General features: G+C 38.0%; 2 protein-coding genes across 2 annotated transcripts in view; one reads left to right on the top strand and one right to left on the bottom strand.

Moving 5' to 3' along the window:
• calm2b (calmodulin 2b, (phosphorylase kinase, delta)) overlaps window positions 1-19,676 on the bottom strand; it is a 376,281-nt gene that overhangs the window by 48,285 nt on the left and 308,320 nt on the right. The gene's annotated exons all lie outside the window — the stretch shown is intronic.
• On the top strand, window positions 802-18,869 carry foxn2b (forkhead box N2b). The gene is made up of 6 exons (XM_077200858.1): window positions 802-1,114; window positions 10,456-11,039; window positions 13,824-13,948; window positions 15,611-15,666; window positions 15,993-16,061; window positions 16,574-18,869. Exons 1-6 carry the CDS (start codon window positions 1,105-1,107, stop codon window positions 16,933-16,935), a joined length of 1,206 nt encoding a protein of 401 aa, XP_077056973.1. The 5' UTR covers window positions 802-1,104; the 3' UTR covers window positions 16,936-18,869.

Raw genomic sequence — 19,676 nt, forward strand, 5'->3', positions numbered from 1 at the left:
AATGAAGTCAGTAAGCTGTATCTCTAAACTTTGTCCTCACTGTCCTCTGCTCAAGTAAGGCCCTTTCATTGCCATAAATCAATCATGTGATCCCCCAACATGGGGGTTGCATAAACAGCTCCTATAATGAGGCTAAAGTTAACTCACTTTTACTTCTTTCTAATTGTTTAAGATAATGCAGGCCTGCATTTTATTTTACAATTAACCCGTTGAGAATTAAAGATATTTACTCTTCGCTACTGCAAACTTTTGGATGTGATTTCAACAAAACTTCGATTTTATTTGGGATTAAATCTGTCAGTCAGAACTGATACATTGCACATTAGAAATAACTATTAAAATATCAAAATGTTGACTGGTCATGGCCGCATGGCCACACATTTTTGTCTCTCTAGCATCATTTCAGCCAGAAAGGATTAATATTTACCAGAGGGGGAAAACAAAGTAGACTACAATAAAACTCTTATGGTCATAGTCCTGAATTTCCAAAGAGATACATTTCTCTGGAGCACAATACTTACATAAGTTTGCCTGGTAAGTTTTGTTAAGCACTTCTCTACTTCACATCGTGCAATAGCCTGCGATTGGACGACGAGCCTCCAGGTCTCCCCCGCGAAATGACGCAACAGCATCTGACCTCGTTTCCAACGTAAGCTGGTTGGTGGTCATACGCCGTCTAAGTTAGTAAAGCCTTTAAATAAAGCATATTCTCAATGAGAATGTGACGTCAAAATATCTGAATCTACACCGACTGGTTAGCGACACCGTTTGAAATAACACCGAGTTTTTTTTCTTTACAAACCTCGAATGAATAACGTGGTGCAACGCGGAGCGCGTGCTGAACGCAATTGCTTAGGTTTGCTAAAAAAGTGCTACTGCGATGCGGCAGTTGTCAGGGGGATATCGCAGAGGAGGGGGTGTGATTGGCTGAAGTGGCCCTGTTGCCTTGGCGACGGCAGGGGGGGTACGGAAGCGTTGCCGTGCGGCGTGATCTCCGCGCTGCTGCGTGGATGGAGGAAGCAGCTGCTGATCTTTTGACACAGCGCGAGCGAAAGGCTACTGCATGAAAGCACGGCAGCTTTTGTCGTCGGACGCGACAGTAGAATGCACGAATGTAAGTAAACGCTTCTCAATAGATTTATAATGCTGTTTATTTAAAGGGGAATCGTATATGTCATCGCGTTTTAAATCAGATGACAAGTATGAAACGTGTCTCGTGAAAATAAAATCTAGCCAATAACAAGCCATTGACCTCCCTTATTTCGTTGTTTAGGTTGATTTTTGTTGTTGAACAAATTAATTTATTCTTTCACCTTTCGTATTGAAATATAGCTACACTCGTCAGTTCTATTCCCAGAATCATTTTAGAAACATTTTAGACCATGTGATCTTGCTAGCTAACTTAGTTGAGTGAAATGCATGCGCTTTCCGTCGAGCTGACACCGGACATTAAACCAACCACATACCAGTCTTATTCGTATACTTTTCTTGAATGAATACGCGAAAACAATAAGTATATCCTAGGACTTTGCTGTTTTATTTAGCTAGGTGTTCGGAAGCTCTCCGCGAAGCTCCACGCATTAGCTTGACGCTAACTGAAGATCCTCATTCTAAAGAAGACTGGCCAGCATTCTTGTGACATTATCTGCGGAAGTTTCAGAACGCACGACAGATATGCAGTCATAAAATATTTTCAGATAAAATTACAATTCAAAACGTCAATTGTCGCGAATGCGCCTTTTAAATTTTGAATGCTTAAAATATCAGAGAGAACGTTCGAATAGAACGCTAATCGAACTCACCTAATTGTCGCCTGTAACAACAGAGTAATGCTAAAGGTTACAGTTGAAGGTTACAAATAAATATTCAGTTTGTGGCAAGTAACGTTAGTGAGAATCTAGGGCAACTATGTAACACGAGAAGTGAGGGAGGGGGGGCTGTTATTTTCTTGTTTTGTTTAGCTTATTACATGTGTTGGTTGTACATAAGCTTTCGTTGAGATCGAAAGCAAAGGACTGATAGTTTTGCTCGTGACTTGTTGATGAAATGCAATGTTCTGACGCAGACGTGCACTCATTATTTCCGGCGGCAGATAACGCCTGAGTGACATTGACACGTGGTCAGAGTGAACGCATAGCTGTGCTTAGGGAAGAGCTGGAGAGACTAGTACACAACTCTAGCTGCGTGTCACATGAACACATCATTTAGTTCTGCTGTCTACTTTTGCACTTTAGACTGTAGACTCATTCAGGTCATGTTGCGTAGGCAGTGAAAAGGGTGTCTGTGTTGTTAACAGGGTTGTCATGTATTGGCTTTTATTTGCAGTTATGACCACATTAGCTGTATCCACAGTGTACAGAATTCAGATGCATGGCTGGCTGTATCAGAAAGGGCACAATTGCCTTAAGAGGCTTCATTAGTACCAAATCCTGCGCTAATGTAGAGAATGGCAATAGTGTCTGCAGTGCTGTTTTCTCTGGAGGGCTTTTGTAGGACACAGCAAATGATCCCTTGCTTATTGCTTCTCTCCTGGCATTAAACGGGAAATTAATTAGTCTCATTATGACTCTCACAATGATAGATAAGATCTGGCTCTTGGCTGTATGCATGTTGCTGTCCCAAAAATGCAGAGTGTACGAGTTTAAATAACTGTTTTTGCTGCAAGGTTCAACCAGATTTGCATGTCTTTATAAAGAAAGAATAAAAAAAAAAAGTGTGTATATAGACATCCAAAGCTGGTTTCAGTCAAAACAAAAGTAAACAACTTTTTTTTAATGAGTTTGTTGCTCAACTCTTTATTGTCATGCACTCAGTTTAAAACAATAGGCAGAAACACATATGCATTACAGTAGATGCTTCATTCTCTCTGCAAGAGGAGTGTAAAAAAACAACAACAAGCTTTGTCTTGTAAGTAAAACCACAAATTTATATTTGGCAACTCTTCCTGGTTGAGTGGCAAAACATTTAAACGAACATCCAGTTGCTTTCCTCCAAAGATTTATCGAACATGCTTTATAATTGTTTTTGTAGTCAAACCCATCAGCTTTTCCAAACTCAATTGAAAAGCAAATCAAACTTATGTCCAAGCTTTTATGCGGCCTGTAACGACAGTGTCTTTGTTTGCTGACCCCTCCTCCTTCCATCCTCTCATTATACCTCCAGCTGCACATATTTCTCATCTGCTGTTAGCCTCTTTTTGTTCATCTATGCCCTCAACGTTAGACCAGAAGGCGCAACTCACATCCCCAGGAGGCTATAACGCTGTGGTTGCCATGGCTACATGGTGACACAAGGGCGTGGTAATCAAATATAGGCGACTGCTCTGGATTTCAGTTGCAAATGTGTGCTTTTTTCCCCCCTGCATTTGCCTGGACCGTGTCACACCTCACGCCCACTCCAACCCCCAACTCAACCTTGGGTTCTTAGACTTGGTCTGTCACACTCCTCGTTTAGTTCTTCGTCTCCTTTCTGAAGGATTTAAGTCCGTCGAGCAGCCGGCAGGCAGTTAGGGCCCCTCTGTCCATTGACACTGATGCTAATGTCAGGCAGTGCCTTGATGAGAAGAGCTTGCCCCCCAGTACCATAGCCTGTGTCATTGTGATCACAATAGCCTTCATTGTGTTAGTCACTCCTGTGTGAATAAACAGGGTGTGTTTAATTGAGACTGTAGGGTGTGACAATGACACGGGACAAAGTCCAGACAGCACGCTGTGAAGATTGTGTGGAGGCTTGTATGGGTGAAGGTTTGTATGCCACCACCATGGAAAAAAATAAGAAATGGAAACCCTGCTGGAGTATATGATATAATTCAAGCAAAATCGAACAACAAACTAGTGTGACATAATTCCGAACAAAGTCGAGCTAAAATGAAGAAAAGTCCTCTTCGGCTGGTAAACAGCTTCAAACTACCATTGGTCCATGGCAAATACGTAATAGAGTGGTGCTGGTATGACGCCACTTTATAGGTCAAACGACAGTTAAAATTCACACTGGTTCTCTCGACAAAAACCTAATTGGATTTTTCCATAGGCTTTTGGATTATCACACAAAACAAGCTCTGTAATCAGTTAAAGTTTATGATAATTGCATGTTTTGTCCATCAAGATAATTACCACAGATAAACACAACTTTTATGAAATTTGAAGCCTAAATGCAGTCGTTTAAGATTAAAAAGCTAAAGGTAGGCACGGCAGGCTATAAACAAACTACCATGTTCGCTAGAGTTCAACGTCACCATCACTAAGCTTCTGAAAACTGTTTTTATTTAAAAACATTTTCCCAGAAAGTTAGAATAGTTTATAAGACCACAATTATAAGCGAACTGAGTTTACCTGTTCAGCGGATGATGTTTAATCTCTCGACAGCCTCTGTAGTCCCATTCAGCCACTTGTAAGCAATCGCCTTTAAGAGCTTAAAAAAATCTAGTGTTGTAATACTGATGTATTTTGTCATAGGATAAAATGTGAAAGTATCTTGAGCTTGTGTTCACCACAGACTTTATTTCAGCCATTTAACCAAAATCCCATTTAAAAACCCCATTGACTTCGAGGCGATGGAACCGGAAGTGCTGAAATTCTAACTCATTTACATGCTTTGACCTACAAAGTGATGTCATATCGGCACCACTCTATAGGTAGGTGTGCTCTGAGGCTTCGTCTTCTTTTGCTTAATTTCTTCTAGGGCTGCCCCCTAATAGTTCGACTGAACGTTAGCTGACGAGAAGAGTTTTACTAACAAATTTTAATCAGTTAGTTGCAGAAAAATAACATCCACAGTCAACTGCTTGCATGCAATGCAGTGTGTGAAACTTAACATTTAATTGTTGAAGTGTTCATTCATAGATTAATTCACAAAATTCAAGTCATGTTTTTCTTGTAATATTTGTGAATATATGCAAAAACTGTCATTGATTGGTGCTTGGTGACAGAGTTCAAACTGCGTGCTTTCCATTTAGCAAGCAAATTTTGTGATAAAAGCACCAAAATGTTTATAGCCTGAATGGTTGGTGGGGACCGTTTACAATTTAACGCCAAATGGACTTGTTTATAAAACTCTGCATCTATTATAGATAAATAGAGGCTTTACGGATGAATTATTGTGAATTTGTTTTGAAATATTAAGTATGTTTTACATAAAGTTGTTAAGAGGTTAACAAATAGGAAGCATTTATGAAATTAAGGAACTCATTTGTATGTAAATAAGATTTGTTTAAATTAATATTAATTGCATTGTTTAATTGAAAATGAAAAAATTTCTAATACAAGTTTTGTAATGTTCAATTATAAAAACAAACTCGGGCATTGTTCATGTGGTGTCTTTACAGCTGTGGATTACAGCTTTCAAGCTAGAATCCTTGCAGCATATGAATGTTTAAGAAGCTTTAGCTTTTAAATGTGATTCAGAGTTGTGGAGAAACCTAGCCCTGAACTAACAACAACAGGGTCTTTGTACTGTATGATTTGTTAGTTTCTTAGAGCTTATTGTGACTGGAAGTAAATCCATTAGTCTCTGTCAGATGTCTCCTCGACATCAAGGAAAATACCTGAATTCTGGATTATACAGAGAAAAATAAAAAAGTAGTTAATCTCCAGCAGTTTTTTAAATAGGGTTAGGTGACCTTCCTGCTGGGCTTTTAGATCAGCTCTTACACAGCGACGGAGATGCGCTGTGAGCCCTTGAGTCAGGACTGATACTTGACAGACCAATACCAACCGCTACAGGAATCAAAGCAAAACAGCTCTCCGCTTGGTGTTCAGCAGAGACGTCCAATTGAAACGGGCTGTTTAAGCATGCTTAAACACGTAGAAGACCCCTTGATCTCCATCTCCAACTATTTTATTACAGATGCACATGCTCGTCCCAGTACTCTGTTCTGCAAACATCAGCGGTTCAATACTGAATAAATCCTCTTTCTAACTGATGGAATTTAGATAGTGGGGATGAAAAAGAAAAACAGGTTGTTCTTTGTAAAATCCATTAGATAATTTAACTCTTTTTTTTAATTTATTTTTTTAGGAAAATATATGCTGCTTGTAAAATGTTCTTTTTCGGTAATCTGTTACATTCAGATTTATCTCACAATACAGAAGTAAAGGTCTCTTTACATTTGTTTCATTGTGACTTTAACATTAGAGTGTACATAAACTATTCTGGATAATTATCAGTGACATTAAATAAATGGCATAGCTTTCCCAAAGAGCCTAGGAATTAAAACGGTAATTAGTTGTATTTCTCAGCTGCCCCTCCCATTGACCAAAGTTTACGCATAGTGGGTTTGTTTGGGCGTATTTCTGTTTGAAGTAGTTAACCGTGGTAGAGTGTCACCATTAGCATTGTCTGAATGTGTGGATGGAGGGTTTGGTAATGGGCTGATGAGTTTGCTGAAGGGAGATAGATTTGTCTTGCTAATGAGTGCCACCATGAGAGCAGAGATCAAGTCTCCTCCAGGGGCAGAAGGGAAAGCAGACAGTACTAAATATGTGCTATGAAGGACATACTGCTGTCGTCCCTGCCCTTGAGTGACCATGAAAAAACATCCAAAGAGAATGGTACTGGAAAACAAAACGGCATGTGGAAATGAATAATTCCTCCAGCTTGTAAAAGCGAATCAGAATATCCTGTATCTGAGGCTAAATCACTAAATATTGAGAATGCAACAGCGCATATTATATTTTTCAAAAGTCCAAACGATCGACCACTGATCGGAACCAGCTCATAATCACTTTCTTGGATTCGTATGTCTCAACTTAACGCTTGCATAAACCAGTCACATTTTATTGATACAAAAGACATGCTGTGAGAGCAGAAAATGAAAGGCTGAGCGGTGCAAGGTCTGTATACTTTAAACTACTTTATTAGATAACTCCTGACCAATCGGCACTAGCTGCTATTCAGTATACACACTGCTGCCCTCCTTTTACTCTCTTCTGAACTCTTCACCCTCTTCATTAAAGCTTCGGGTGAAGGGTTGCCAGATATCACAAAAAGAGCGAAACAAGCTCTTTAAAAAGCAGATAAGACAAAACTGTACCGGTAAACAAATATCAACAATATAACTAGAATTACCCATATCCTGCAGATTTAAAAGGCAAGAAATGTAATTGATTGATAAAACAATTATATGAGATTATTTCATTTTAACTTAATTTTTTCCCATTAAATTTTAATTTGAGTTAAAATATAATTACAATAAAAATGAAAGTTTAAAATCAAATCTATGCATTAGGGCTGCACGATTAATCTGCACTCAATTTGGCAAAGGCTGCGATTATTTTATGTGCAGTAGGCTTGCTACGATAGTCGGTGTTGACTGTGTTACCGGTGCTCAGGAGCAACACCGGTTACATCACTTGCCCACTGCAGCACCGCCCCTACTGTTGATTTTTATTTTTTTATATAAAATAATTTAGTTCAGTTAGAGAACAGACACTACAATTAAAAAATGAGCATGTCTGCTTAATAAATCGCGAGCCAAACACGAGTCGCAGCACAGATCAGCAACAGAGTCAAATTTAATTTATCACGAGAGTGAGGAGCTGACTGACAAGATGATGGCGGAATATTTGGTGTCAAACCGAAATGTAAAAGCGCCAATTTAAGCGAATTTGACATTGTACTGTTTTGCTGTTGTGTTTTTCATTAAGAATAATAGGCTAATGAACTCACCATTCAAGCAATCCGCCCCCGAATTGGCGCTAATTTAAAAGGTGCCCCTTGTGAATGCCTGTGCGGACGTGCACATTTCAGTTTCGCTTTCAAATTAGCGATTTAAAAGCCTCCGCCGGTGATACCGGTATTACCGGTGTTGTGACACTTCGATAAGCCAGTGGGAAAATATCTCCTCAGCACGGTGCAACACGGCTCTGTGATCAGTAGTAAATGCTGCTCCATCTTAACGCCAGAGGGCGCTCTTGCGCAGAAACTCTAAATCTGCCCCGCCGCAGGAAATCCCTATGGGCATCATAGTATTGCTGTAACTGAACAAACAAAAGATTGAAACGCTTTGATTGATTTATGATATGTTGTCTTTTGTTGGACAAGAGGTTCATAAATGTTTGGAAAGATGTTTGACGTATGTTGCTTTTTCAAATGCGCGTTATAAGTGACTCAAACTAGCAGTACTTTCACATGTAGCAGCATTTACTACTGATCACAGAGCCGTACGTCACTGTCAAGCTGTGCATAAAAAATAATCGCATCCTTTGCGATTTTTTACATTTTTTTTAATCGCAATAAGCCAAATCGGTTTAAGTGCGATTTCATGTTAAATATGATTAATCATGCAGCCCTACATTGCATTAATCCGTAATGTGAAAGCTATTTTATTCTAAGTAATCATGTGGATGTAAGAAAGCTCCCTAAAAACATAGTTTACCCCAAAATTTCAATAGTCACTTATTCACCATCTTGTCTTTTAAAACAGGAATGATTTACCATGCTTCAGTGGACACAGTACAAGTAAATGGTGACCACAGATGTAAAGCATTTTCAGTGAATAATAATTCTGCTGTTACACAAAGCTGTCATGTTGCATTGGAACACTTGAAATGTATCTCAGCTATCACAAGGACTACTTTTGGAGTTGGACGGTTTCCATCCGCTTTCATTGTACGGGACAAAAGCAGCGTACACATTCTTTAAAACACCTCTTTTTGTATTTCACTTATAAAAGAAAGTCAAATAGGTTCATAATGACATGAACATGAATACATTATGACATACTTGTCTTTTTGGGATAAACCATCTCTTTAACTTTGTGTACAAGCTATTGTTTAATGTTTAGCACCTTATATTACAGTACTCATGTGAAAGGATGATGTTTATTTGTGTCTGGTGTTTTGAACAGTCTGAAAGAGGAAGTGGAACCCCCTCCCTGTGCCCTCCACTCTATTCTCCAGAGTGGGAGAGAGAGTGATTCAGAGCAGCACTTTATGTGATTATTTATTTATTGATGTGCTGTATGGTTTCCATGGCAGTGGGTATAATAGTGGGCAGAGAAACATTCACTCTCCCAGGCACTCAGCCCTCTTTTACTTGAGCTGATGATTTATTTATAAATATTCTGTGTGCTTTCCATGGATGTCCATTAAAGCCATTTGGTTAGTCTGTGGCAGGTAGATTTCTGATTGGTCTTTGTGAGTTTTTCTCTTGTGTGTGTTTCTTCAGGCTGTGTGGGGGGCCACCATGCTGGCCACAGGTTGGAACTGAATATAACTTATCCTCTCCATCCTTGTCTTTGTGTTATTACATGGCGCTGATAACAGGCCTGCACGTCTTCAGTGGTTGTCTAAGAACCCTCTAAACTTGAATCTCCTCTAAGAACCCTAGAGTGCACACTGTAGTTGTTCTAGTGTGGTATCGTCTTGAAGATAAGGGTCATGGCTCTCTCAGACACTTGAGTAGATGCCTAAGAGGCCCTTAACTTTGTCCTAAAGGGCCTCTTAATTCAATCAAGAGAAAAGGTGCAGGCAGAGATGACAATGAGATCACAATGTTTCAGCGATAAAAGAAAGTGGAAAAAATTCAAGATATCTTGTAATTTTCACATTTTGAAATTATGAATACTAAAATTTTATCCAATATATATATTACACAATTCTCTCATTGACTTCTGTTATGCTAGTATATTAATCAATTGTGGTCATATTCTAGAATCCTCCAGCAAAAATTACACACATTACCTTTGCACCAAAATTTGTTAACCCATTTTTTTTTGTGTGCAAAATCATTTAGGAGAAACGATTGATAAAAAGAGTTAGCACTTCTCCAAAGAAGCCTTTGACTGTCAGCATATTTTGTGCACACAATGTTAATAAGCTACAACAGGTAAACATGTCAGCAGTACCTATGTGACCGAAAATGAGCAATTATTACCCAACGAGTGAAAAGAGTAGCAAAAGAGTTTGACTGAAATATTGAGAAGCATTACTGAAGGACTTTACAACCCTCTACAATGCGAGTTAATCACTTGTATATGCAGGGCTTGCAGGCAACTAAAAAAATGTCTTTAATTAGCCAATGGCTAGTATATTGTACGAATACAGTCGCCTGTAATTGAGTTGGAGGCACACAAAAAAAAAAGTTTAGCGCAGATATAATTGAATTGCCTGCTGAGCTTTACGCTTTCGCCATTTTGGTGAGTATCTTGGTAAACATAGTGTCTTAAGTGAACGTAACGCATGTGTAACACTATCAGTACATTGGATCTGTGCACTTTATCTCAGTGAATAATATTCCTGCTGCTGTCTGTGTTTTTAATGTTAATCAAACAATAGACAGACTCACTGCAAAGAATCACTCAAGCTTTCCAAATTTAATTACTGAATCTTCATTTTCGGTTTTTGCTAAATGAAAATTGTATTTTGGTAAATAAAAGAAACCAAATTTATTTGTGATTGACTGTTCTAGTAATCAGTGTCCTCTTTCTGTTCTCTCCAATGCTCTTCCCTTCCACAGACCCTCCTGGTTTGATGGGTCCGATAATAGGGATGTCTCCAGATAAGAAAGCCGAATCTCCTGGAGCGCAGGGCGTGTGTGGAGCTGGAACTCTCCCTGAAGCAGAGAGTGCTTCCAGTCCCATGGCTACCAGTCTGGACCAGATTGTTCGTACTGGAGCATTGAGTGTGGTAGCAGGCGAGTCTGAAGATGACGAGCTAACCAACCTGAACTGGCTTCATGAGAATTTGCTGCAGAACTTCACACTCGGTGGACCCGAGGCACAACCCATCAACAGCCCTTTGTTTGACATCGAGGGTGGCGGTGGATCGCCACACAGTAACACCGCCTCGTCTGCCTCCTCTGTCTCTGCGGGAAGTGAAAGAGATCCTTACAAGTCAAAGCCTCCCTTCTCTTTCTCCTTACTGATATACATGGCCATTGAGCAGTCGCCCAGCAAATCTCTCCCAGTAAAGGACATCTACGGTTGGATCCTCAAGCATTTTCCATATTTCTCCAGTGCCCCTACTGGCTGGAAGAACTCAGTGCGCCACAACCTGTCCCTCAACAAGTGCTTCCGTAAAGTAGAGCGAAGCATAGGAAAGGTAAGAACTCAAGAAAACGGAACATTTCCATGTCGTGTATGTAAGGGGTAGACAGTCAGTCAGTCATTAACATCAGGTCTTGTATCATGTTGAATTAGGGATGCACAATATTGTTATATTTATTATTTTTTATTATTTCTTGAATGGGTCAGTATTGGATATTTTATTGTGGACCAATGTTTTTATTATTAACTAAAAGTAAAACTATTACAAATTTAAACGGGAAAAAAAAACTAAATTAATGAAAGTATGTTCCCTTGATAACTAAGTGAAATAAAATGTTTAAGTTGACATACCAACATAAAGAAAACTAAAAAACTGAAATAAATAAAATAAAGCTTATATATATATATATATATATATATATATATAAAATGACAAAAATTTAAATGAAAGCTGAAAATAGAAAAATAAAAGCTAATTCAAATAATATTAATAAATTCTAGAATAGTATTTAAATAATACTAGACACAGTTTTTGACATTCATTTCTGCCTCTTTATATATATATATATATATATATATATATATATATAACCTGCTTTTTGTTAAATGTTGTCTTTAGCAAATCTCAAAATGTATATACATATTTTGTATTGGACTTTATAATGCAGTGAGGCCTAAATTCACTGGTACAATTTGATATTATTAATTTTAGTTTTAATGTTTTTAATTTTGAATATATTTAGACAAAATTGTATAAGATTTTAATATGAGCAATTTATTGATTATTGGCCATGATCGATAAATGGCATTAAATAATTTTCATCTTGCCAGTATCTAGCCAGAGTTTTAATATTGGTGCATCCTTATTACGAAGGGGTTTATTTAGCAATAATGATCGTATTACTGCACATTATTTCCAAAATTATTGAATAAATGGGCTTAAAATTAGGGCTGTCAAGCGATTTAATTTTTTCAATCTAATTAATTACATGATGTGCTGATTATTTTATCTCTAATCACAAATTAATCAGAGAAAATTACCCCCAAAAGATCATTTTAAGTCATTGTTGTTAAATGTGAAAAGCATTAAAGGGTTAGTTCACCCAAAAATGAAAATGATGTCATTAATGACTCATTGATGAATTACATTAATGGCTCCAAGCTCGTACAACCTCCGTTCATCTTCAGAAAACAGCATTGTATTGTCTTCCGGTTCTGTTGGGGATATATATATATATATATATATATATATATATATATTTCTTTTTAAGTGATACTCAAAATAAGAAACTGAAACTGCCATTAGGTATGTCTAAATGAGTAAGTCATTTGAGTCATTCATTCATTGTATTCGTTCAAACGGCTGATTCATTCAGGAGGAATTAAGTGGCTCACTTTATGAATGGGCCATTGAATTATTGGTTTACCCGATTTATTCGCTCAATACATGAATTCATTCAGAAACGAAACACCAGGTGTGTTAGACTTGAAGCGGTGCTGCTCAGACCGATAGGTATATGACCTCAATGTATTGCAAGAGCGATTCTGTCTGCTCTCTAATCGTTCTCACTGTAATTTGATGTCATATCGGCCTGTGACGAAAATATTGTCTAAAATAAACCTCAATGTTAACTTACTATTTATTGAACTTTTGTAAATCAATATCACATTTGCACTCGTGTGTTATTACGCTCCTTACTCGTGTGATATTGCTTAACTATATCATATAAAAACTCATACAGGGGCATTTTTGCCCCGATATCTTGAATTGTAGGGGCATATTAACTGCATTCTATAGGCTCCATCACGCATTGAGCTGTTGCACTATTACATGTTCGTCACCAATCAACCGTATGAAATGTAAAATGAACCATGTAGTTCAAGGGCAGGGTGGGTAGGTTAAATGTGTTCAATTATTTTAATCGTGTTCTTTTTCCATACCTAATTAATTAAATTAACACGTTAAATCGACAGCCATACATAAAATATTAATGAGGGTTGAAATTATTTTTAATATGCATTACCTTTGATCGTGCTGTAAGAGACATGAAATCAGCAGAGTGGCCTCATTGACCTCAGAATGCTGCGATTGACCAATCACAATCAAGTATTCCAGCGAGCCTTTTAAAAAATTATAGTAACATCTTTTTCTCAAGACTGGTTCACACAACATTGCTGCAGAGAACTCGCTCAGACGTTTAACTAACTGGGTCAGTGTATAAAGTAGTGCAGGGTTGACTGCAGTGTGCTAACAGGCTTGTCAAGAGGGATATTGGTTTAGGGCTTTTTGAAAACCAATGTGTTCAAAGCAGGGGCACGCAGCCAGTTAAATGAAGTGAGGCAGATGTTTTCATTTCTTCTATGTGAACCGTAGATGGCGAAATGATTTATGGAACGGTGTGGACAATATGTTTCATTAACGTGTGACATTGTGTGTGTGTGAATCTGTGGGTTTCATATGTCTTAGCCTGGTGTCTGTTGCCATGGCAATGTTTCCTCTTTCTTGTTTATGAACACGGCTAGTGAAGTGAGTCAAGGTCATATTCCCCCTGCAGGACCACACCTCAGACACAGGGTGATGAGTCCTTTATTCAAACACACACAAAACCCCCCATGCAAACACAGTAGAAGCCACCAATCCACATCCTTCCCATATGGTCATTATAGTTTCATGATCATTCGAAATGATAGTTTTGCATTCATGATGTGTTCATGAACGTATAGTGTAGGATCAGACAGACAGATGGTCCTGTTGTCATTTAACCTGAGCCGTTTCCTCACACCACCATGCTGAAATCATTCTTGCGCTTCTGACTCCTCCCCTCTCTGTTCCTTCTAGACCAATGGGAAAGGCTCTCTGTGGTGCGTTCACCCCGAGTTCCGGCCCATGCTGATGCAAGCCCTGAAGAAGCAGCACTTCCCAAATGCACATGCCTTCTGCACCCCTCCTGCCTCCCCTCCTAGGTATCAACACTGGCCCCGATTATACAACAAATTGATAATTCTGACATTTATCAACAATGCTTGTATAGTGCTTACTAATATTTCAGAAGTATACTCTGCAAACTGTCACAGACAAGCACTTCCAGTGTAGACTGCTTTTTTATTTATTTAATGGGAGTGATTTCGTTTTTATCTGTCATGATGCTCCGCTCATGTCCATCACGTTTGGTGTTGACCAAAATTTAGGTTGTTTACTATAAAACACCACAGCTTGCTGCATTAGTATACAATGTCTATTCAGCTGCTGTCACAGACTTACAGGTGTGCGTGTATATTGGTGGTTAGAAATGTTGTCCATTGAGTTGTATTTATAATATATGGTTCAAATCTTGATTCACTGGTATTTAATTCTAGCTTTTTTTCCAGATTTGATACTCCGTTTGATTAACACCCATTTTAAAATGCATTTTTAAATAACTTGTATCTTAGGTAGGAAAAATAAAGCACTTCAGACAGTTTTTTGCGGCAAAACTAGCTTTTAAGTTAAGTATTTTGTTGCCATTCATTTGCACATAATGTAATTTAATATTTCTTTTAAATATGGTACACTAATTATTTTGCATTATGAATCAATTACCCAGCCTCTTAAAACAAATCAATATAAACTTTTCATCTTGTAGTTTTTTCCACAAAAGGAGATGCATTAGCTTTCATGTAGTTATCAAAATAACAAAATCAAAAGTTTTTATTGACTTTAAAAATGTAATTTAACTTGCATTCTGCAAAGGATTGGAAACATGTCCAAATAATCATTAAATGTCAAAAAACAAGTGTAGAAATAAATCAGCTTTTTTCATAAAATCTATAATTAATTTTTTTTCTCAATTTATTAGAATAATATATACATGACCAAATAAACTTAGCAGAGAACAAATCAAAATATCCTTCATGTTTGTCTTTTACACACCACAATCCAACAAATATAAAAGTTACAGTTTCAAAATCTATATTTTCTGTCGATGTTTGGATGTTGTAAAACACCCACAGATTTAGCAGAAAACATATAGAGTCATGCTTGCATTTTCTTTTGTCACTGTCCATATTCTAACCTTAAAATCAGGAATTAAGCATAAAATAATTTTATTCATGTGAAAATAGGATGGAGAATTGAACAAATAGTTGTAACCTGGCTCAGAGAAAGATGGGAATCATGTCTTGTTTGAGGCAGTTTTTATGGTGCATAAGGGATAATACAAGACGAATTCATCTTACAAATTGAAAGCAGAAATGCTACGAAAAGCACATTATATTTTGTGAGAAAGTGTGACATGGTAGAGCAAAACAGACACTATTTTTGGAATCAGCAAGAGTTAGAAACAAGTATTGGAATTCAGTGGTGTTATTAGGCAACACAAGCGATTCATGAGATCATGCATCAAGAAAACTAGTGAATTGTTACACCCATTATAATATTTTACTGTTTTGAGTCTTAGTTCAATTAAATGTAATATATATATATATATATATATATATATATATATATATATATATATACATATATGTGTGTGTATACAGTATATATGCATTATATACATACACGGTTGTATTGTATTACTATAGAGGTGTAGAGAATATCCAACAGGTGTGTTTAATATCTTCTCACTCTTTCTCTTTACTCTGCAGTGCCTCGTCTCCTCCTCATCACCTTTTCACTTCAGAGACGGGCTGTGCCCTAAAAGGTTAGTAGACTTCATCAGGTCTGTTCAGAAAATCCATGACCTGGTCACATTTTACACAACATTACCTGACATATCATCACACATTGAAGCCTATCACTCATCTCAGCTCTTTTCGTTCCGCTCACACTACTTGAAGTCTATACCGTGCTCATAGATGCCATCTCTTTCCTTCATTTGGTAACCTTGACAACCAAGCCACTGGTACTTTGAAATTAGAAAGAGACTGTTTCGCTCCTGGGTGGAAGTGACTCATTCATTTAAACACACACACATACACATCACATCGTCAATATTTGTGTGCATCAAAGGTTTCTTTCTCTTTACAGAATGTGATTTTGATGCTGCCACTGCCATGATGCTGTTAAAGTCTGCCTCTGAGCAGAACATAGACTCATGTAAGAGACCACCATCACATATACCAACACCTCATTTTTTCATTCTCTGCTTCTTTTTATTCATGTTTTACATCTGGTTTATTTTAATCAAGACATGCATATATTTAACTGTTCATGTAATCACGGCAATCGTGTATGTGTGTAATGTATATCGGCTGTTATGTTATTGGTTTCAAATGAGGATCATCCAATCAAAAATTAGCGTCAGAACAATCCAGTTATAATGATACAAATTATTTCTATTTCAAATGTACTTTCCATTCATCAAATAATCCTGAAACAATTGCAGCACAACTTTTTAAAAAAAAATTAATTATAATTCAAATGCTTCTTGTGCACCAAATCTGCGCATTTGAATGATTTCAGAAAGAATCATGTAACTCAGAAGATTGGAGTAATGGCAGCTGAAAATTCAGCTTTGCCATCAAAATAATAAATTTGATCATACAGTAATCTTGATCTTACATAATACTGTCTAATCATCAGTTATCACTCTACTAATGATTTCTCAGACCCAGACCAAGAAGGACCCATAGATCTCTCCCGAAGGGACTTGGTGGTTGTGAGTCGGGATCCAAAGCAGGATCACAACTACAGCAGCACCCCTGTCCCGCCCTGCCCTCGCCAGATACCTCTTTCACAGCCGGTCAACTTCAGCCTGAGTTTGCACCATGATCAGGAGAGAGAAGGCCGAGCTCGATGGCCACACAACCTGCTGCAGGGCCATCTTTTAGGGAAGAGGAGCTGGAGAGATTCTCGGTCTGACGTGGATGAGGAGCTCAAGGAGGCGGCCGGCTCGCTTCTACACCTGGCCGGTATTCGCACCAGTTTAGTCGCCTCAAGACGCAAGAGCAGGAAACTCATCAGAAAATGAACCCAATTCCCAACTCCAACTCCATCCTGTGGCCTGCCCAACCTCTCTCTTCTGGTTTGGTGTATCTTCCTTCTTGTTTGTAGTTGTTGGGGTGTTTTCTTTCCTTTGGTCTTTTTAACTGGGATAACATCCCGGTCCACTCATCAAACATGGCAATACAAACACAGGAGAGAAAAGCCATACTGACATGTTTTATGTACAGAAAATAATCCGATTTGAATGAACAGCCCACATCAGCTAGTTTATAACTAAGAGGGTTTGAAGATGTTAATCATTTAAAAAAGAGAGAGAGAGACGCCATCAAAAAGCTTCAAACTTAAAAGATTTGCATGCTTCCACCTCTAAATCAACAAACTTATTTATAAGGAAAATGAATGCATGGATTTTCAAGCTCCCAAGACCTCACGCCTCACCATAGTGGGGGAAAAAAAGAATTTTGAAAGTGCCATTGGTTTTGGATCATAATATAAACATGATACAAAGAAGAAATGCAATAATTAGTTGACCTAAATACCTGTAGTTATTTTATTTTTGTACTGCTGGTTTATATATCGTGTGGTGGTGGTGGTGACGGCATGCCCCTGGGAGCCTTTTGCTGCCGCAGTTATGATGTCAAAACCATGTGATTCCTCCTGTGCATCTTGATTGGATCAGTTTTGCATCCCCTTCCTGACCACTATGACTGGAGAACAGCCTGAAAGAAACAGCTTTTTGTTGCATGCCCATCAGACTCAGTGTTTCTCAGAAGCTAGCGATCTGTATAATCAGGTGTGCTATTCCACGTGCACTCACTGACTTGATTAAATCATTGCCCTTGTGCATATTGCCTGCTTTTGGAGCATACTAAATAGCGGCCAATCAAAACAAGAACCTCTTTACCTCTATTATAACACTCTCCCCTCTCCCTGCTCCTTGACATTTTTTTCTTGGCTCTACCTGAATCGGGCCTATATCATCTTTTTCTTGGTTCAGAATGTGTGACGAAGCCTCCAGTAGGGGGTGCTGTGTGGACCGCCTCTTTCCACTGCTGCTTTTGAGACCTCCAGAGAGTTCCCAGGGCATGAGAGGAAACCAGAGACAATGTGAACTGCACAATAAACACACCTGCAAGCTGAGACAAAGACATTCTACCATCACTGCGGCTCGCGGATGGTGCTGATCATGGGAGAAAGGATCACAGAAACCGAAGCTGGGGAGAGTGGACGTTATATTTAATGAGCTAAAGGTGATGGGATATCCAAACGGATGTGAAATGAGAACTGTGCTACTCTGGACTCCCGGCCATACTTTTTTTTTTTTTTGTCCCTTTTGAGATCGCCAAAGTTGCTGCTCACAAAACTCGCCTGGTTGTGTGTACCCTGTGGTCCCGGACCTTTAGGTTGTTTGTTTATGATTGGGTTTTTAAGTGTTTGTTTGAGACTACATTAGGATTTTATATACCCAAGCATGTGAAATTGTGAACTATAACTGCCATTTGCCCCCTTACACTGGCAAACCAGAATTTCTAGTTTGAGTTGATTATTATAAAACTGCCTATCCTTGTGAAGCTCTTTCCCTGTCACTTTAACCATGGCTGCCAATTCCTCCCCTCCCAGCTGTACATAGTGCTACTACAGAATGCAAGTATTAATGCAGGGAGGGGGACCGAGCCGTAGTTTTAGAATTTGAGGCCAATTCTGAAAACAGCTGCCTATTAATTATTATTGTTATTAATATTAATTATTATTATTAGATATGGTCCGCTAACTGAGTTGCCACTTCCCATCAATTTTGTCATGTTCGTCTGCCATGTATGTGGCAGTCTGAACCTGATTTTTGATTTTGTAAGCTAACCTCTGTTAATAAAAGGTTTATAAAGTTTATTTTTGCCAAAGATATGCAATTGTTGCATTATATATGGTATTAAAGAATAAAAGAGTTTTTTCTTTTACTGATTTATTGTTTGTTGGTTGTGATCTTTGATAAACGGCGGACCGGAAGCTATTTATTTTCAAAATGAAGACAAGTATGGGAGCTTTGTGGGGTTCAGTTCATATGCTTATTTGAAATTTTCAGATCCAAAAGCTTAAATTTGACATAAACTGTAAACTTGTGCCTTAAACCTGATTGATTGATCGGAATGTTGTTTTCAGATGCTGATCCAGTGACATGTTGTTCTTGATGAAATCAAGTTCTGCTGCTTGACACTCCCATTTATTAACTGACACCTGTTTATCTCACTTGCACAAGAACAGATTCAGCATTCCACAAGAAGAATAAAAAACATAAAATGCAAACTGCAAATATTATGATAGCCAGCAATAAATGTAGCCTATTTAGATAATACAAATATACTTTATGTATTTAATCTCACTTTATTAACCCATGTCTTTGCTGCTGACCTTCGATGATCCAATTCAACTACACTTGTAAGGAAAAATAACTTTAGATTAATCACATTTGTGTATTTTTATTATTTCAAGAGTGTTGAATGTCCTCTACTGTACAGGTGTGCTTTTCCTTCAGCCTGAGGCTTTCACTTTTCGTTGTAAAAGGGCCTTTATTGTAACAAAAATTATAATAATCTGAAAGTAACAGAAGAAATCTTTCTTCGGTGTCATTATCGTTATATCTGTGGTGTGGTCTTCCTTATTATCATAGAATTAAAATGATTATTAATTAGCCTTAAGGCCTTATGGCCATGTTCGCTATGGAAAACTAGCTTACTGAATTCTGCGGATACAGTGTTCTGATTTATATTT

This window comes from Siphateles boraxobius, unplaced genomic scaffold (assembly GCF_051911475.1).
Source record: "Siphateles boraxobius isolate OS27281-9 unplaced genomic scaffold, OSU_SipBor_1 46, whole genome shotgun sequence".
Lineage (NCBI taxonomy): Eukaryota > Metazoa > Chordata > Actinopteri > Cypriniformes > Leuciscidae > Siphateles > Siphateles boraxobius.

Bases quoted from the DNA above. Each gene is read 5' to 3' on its own strand.
- foxn2b (XM_077200858.1), top strand. The intron at 11,040-13,823 runs GTAAGAACTCAA...TGTTCCTTCTAG, and splicing joins TAGAGCGAAGCATAGGAAAG to ACCAATGGGAAAGGCTCTCT. The intron at 15,667-15,992 runs GTTAGTAGACTT...TTCTCTTTACAG, and splicing joins GACGGGCTGTGCCCTAAAAG to AATGTGATTTTGATGCTGCC.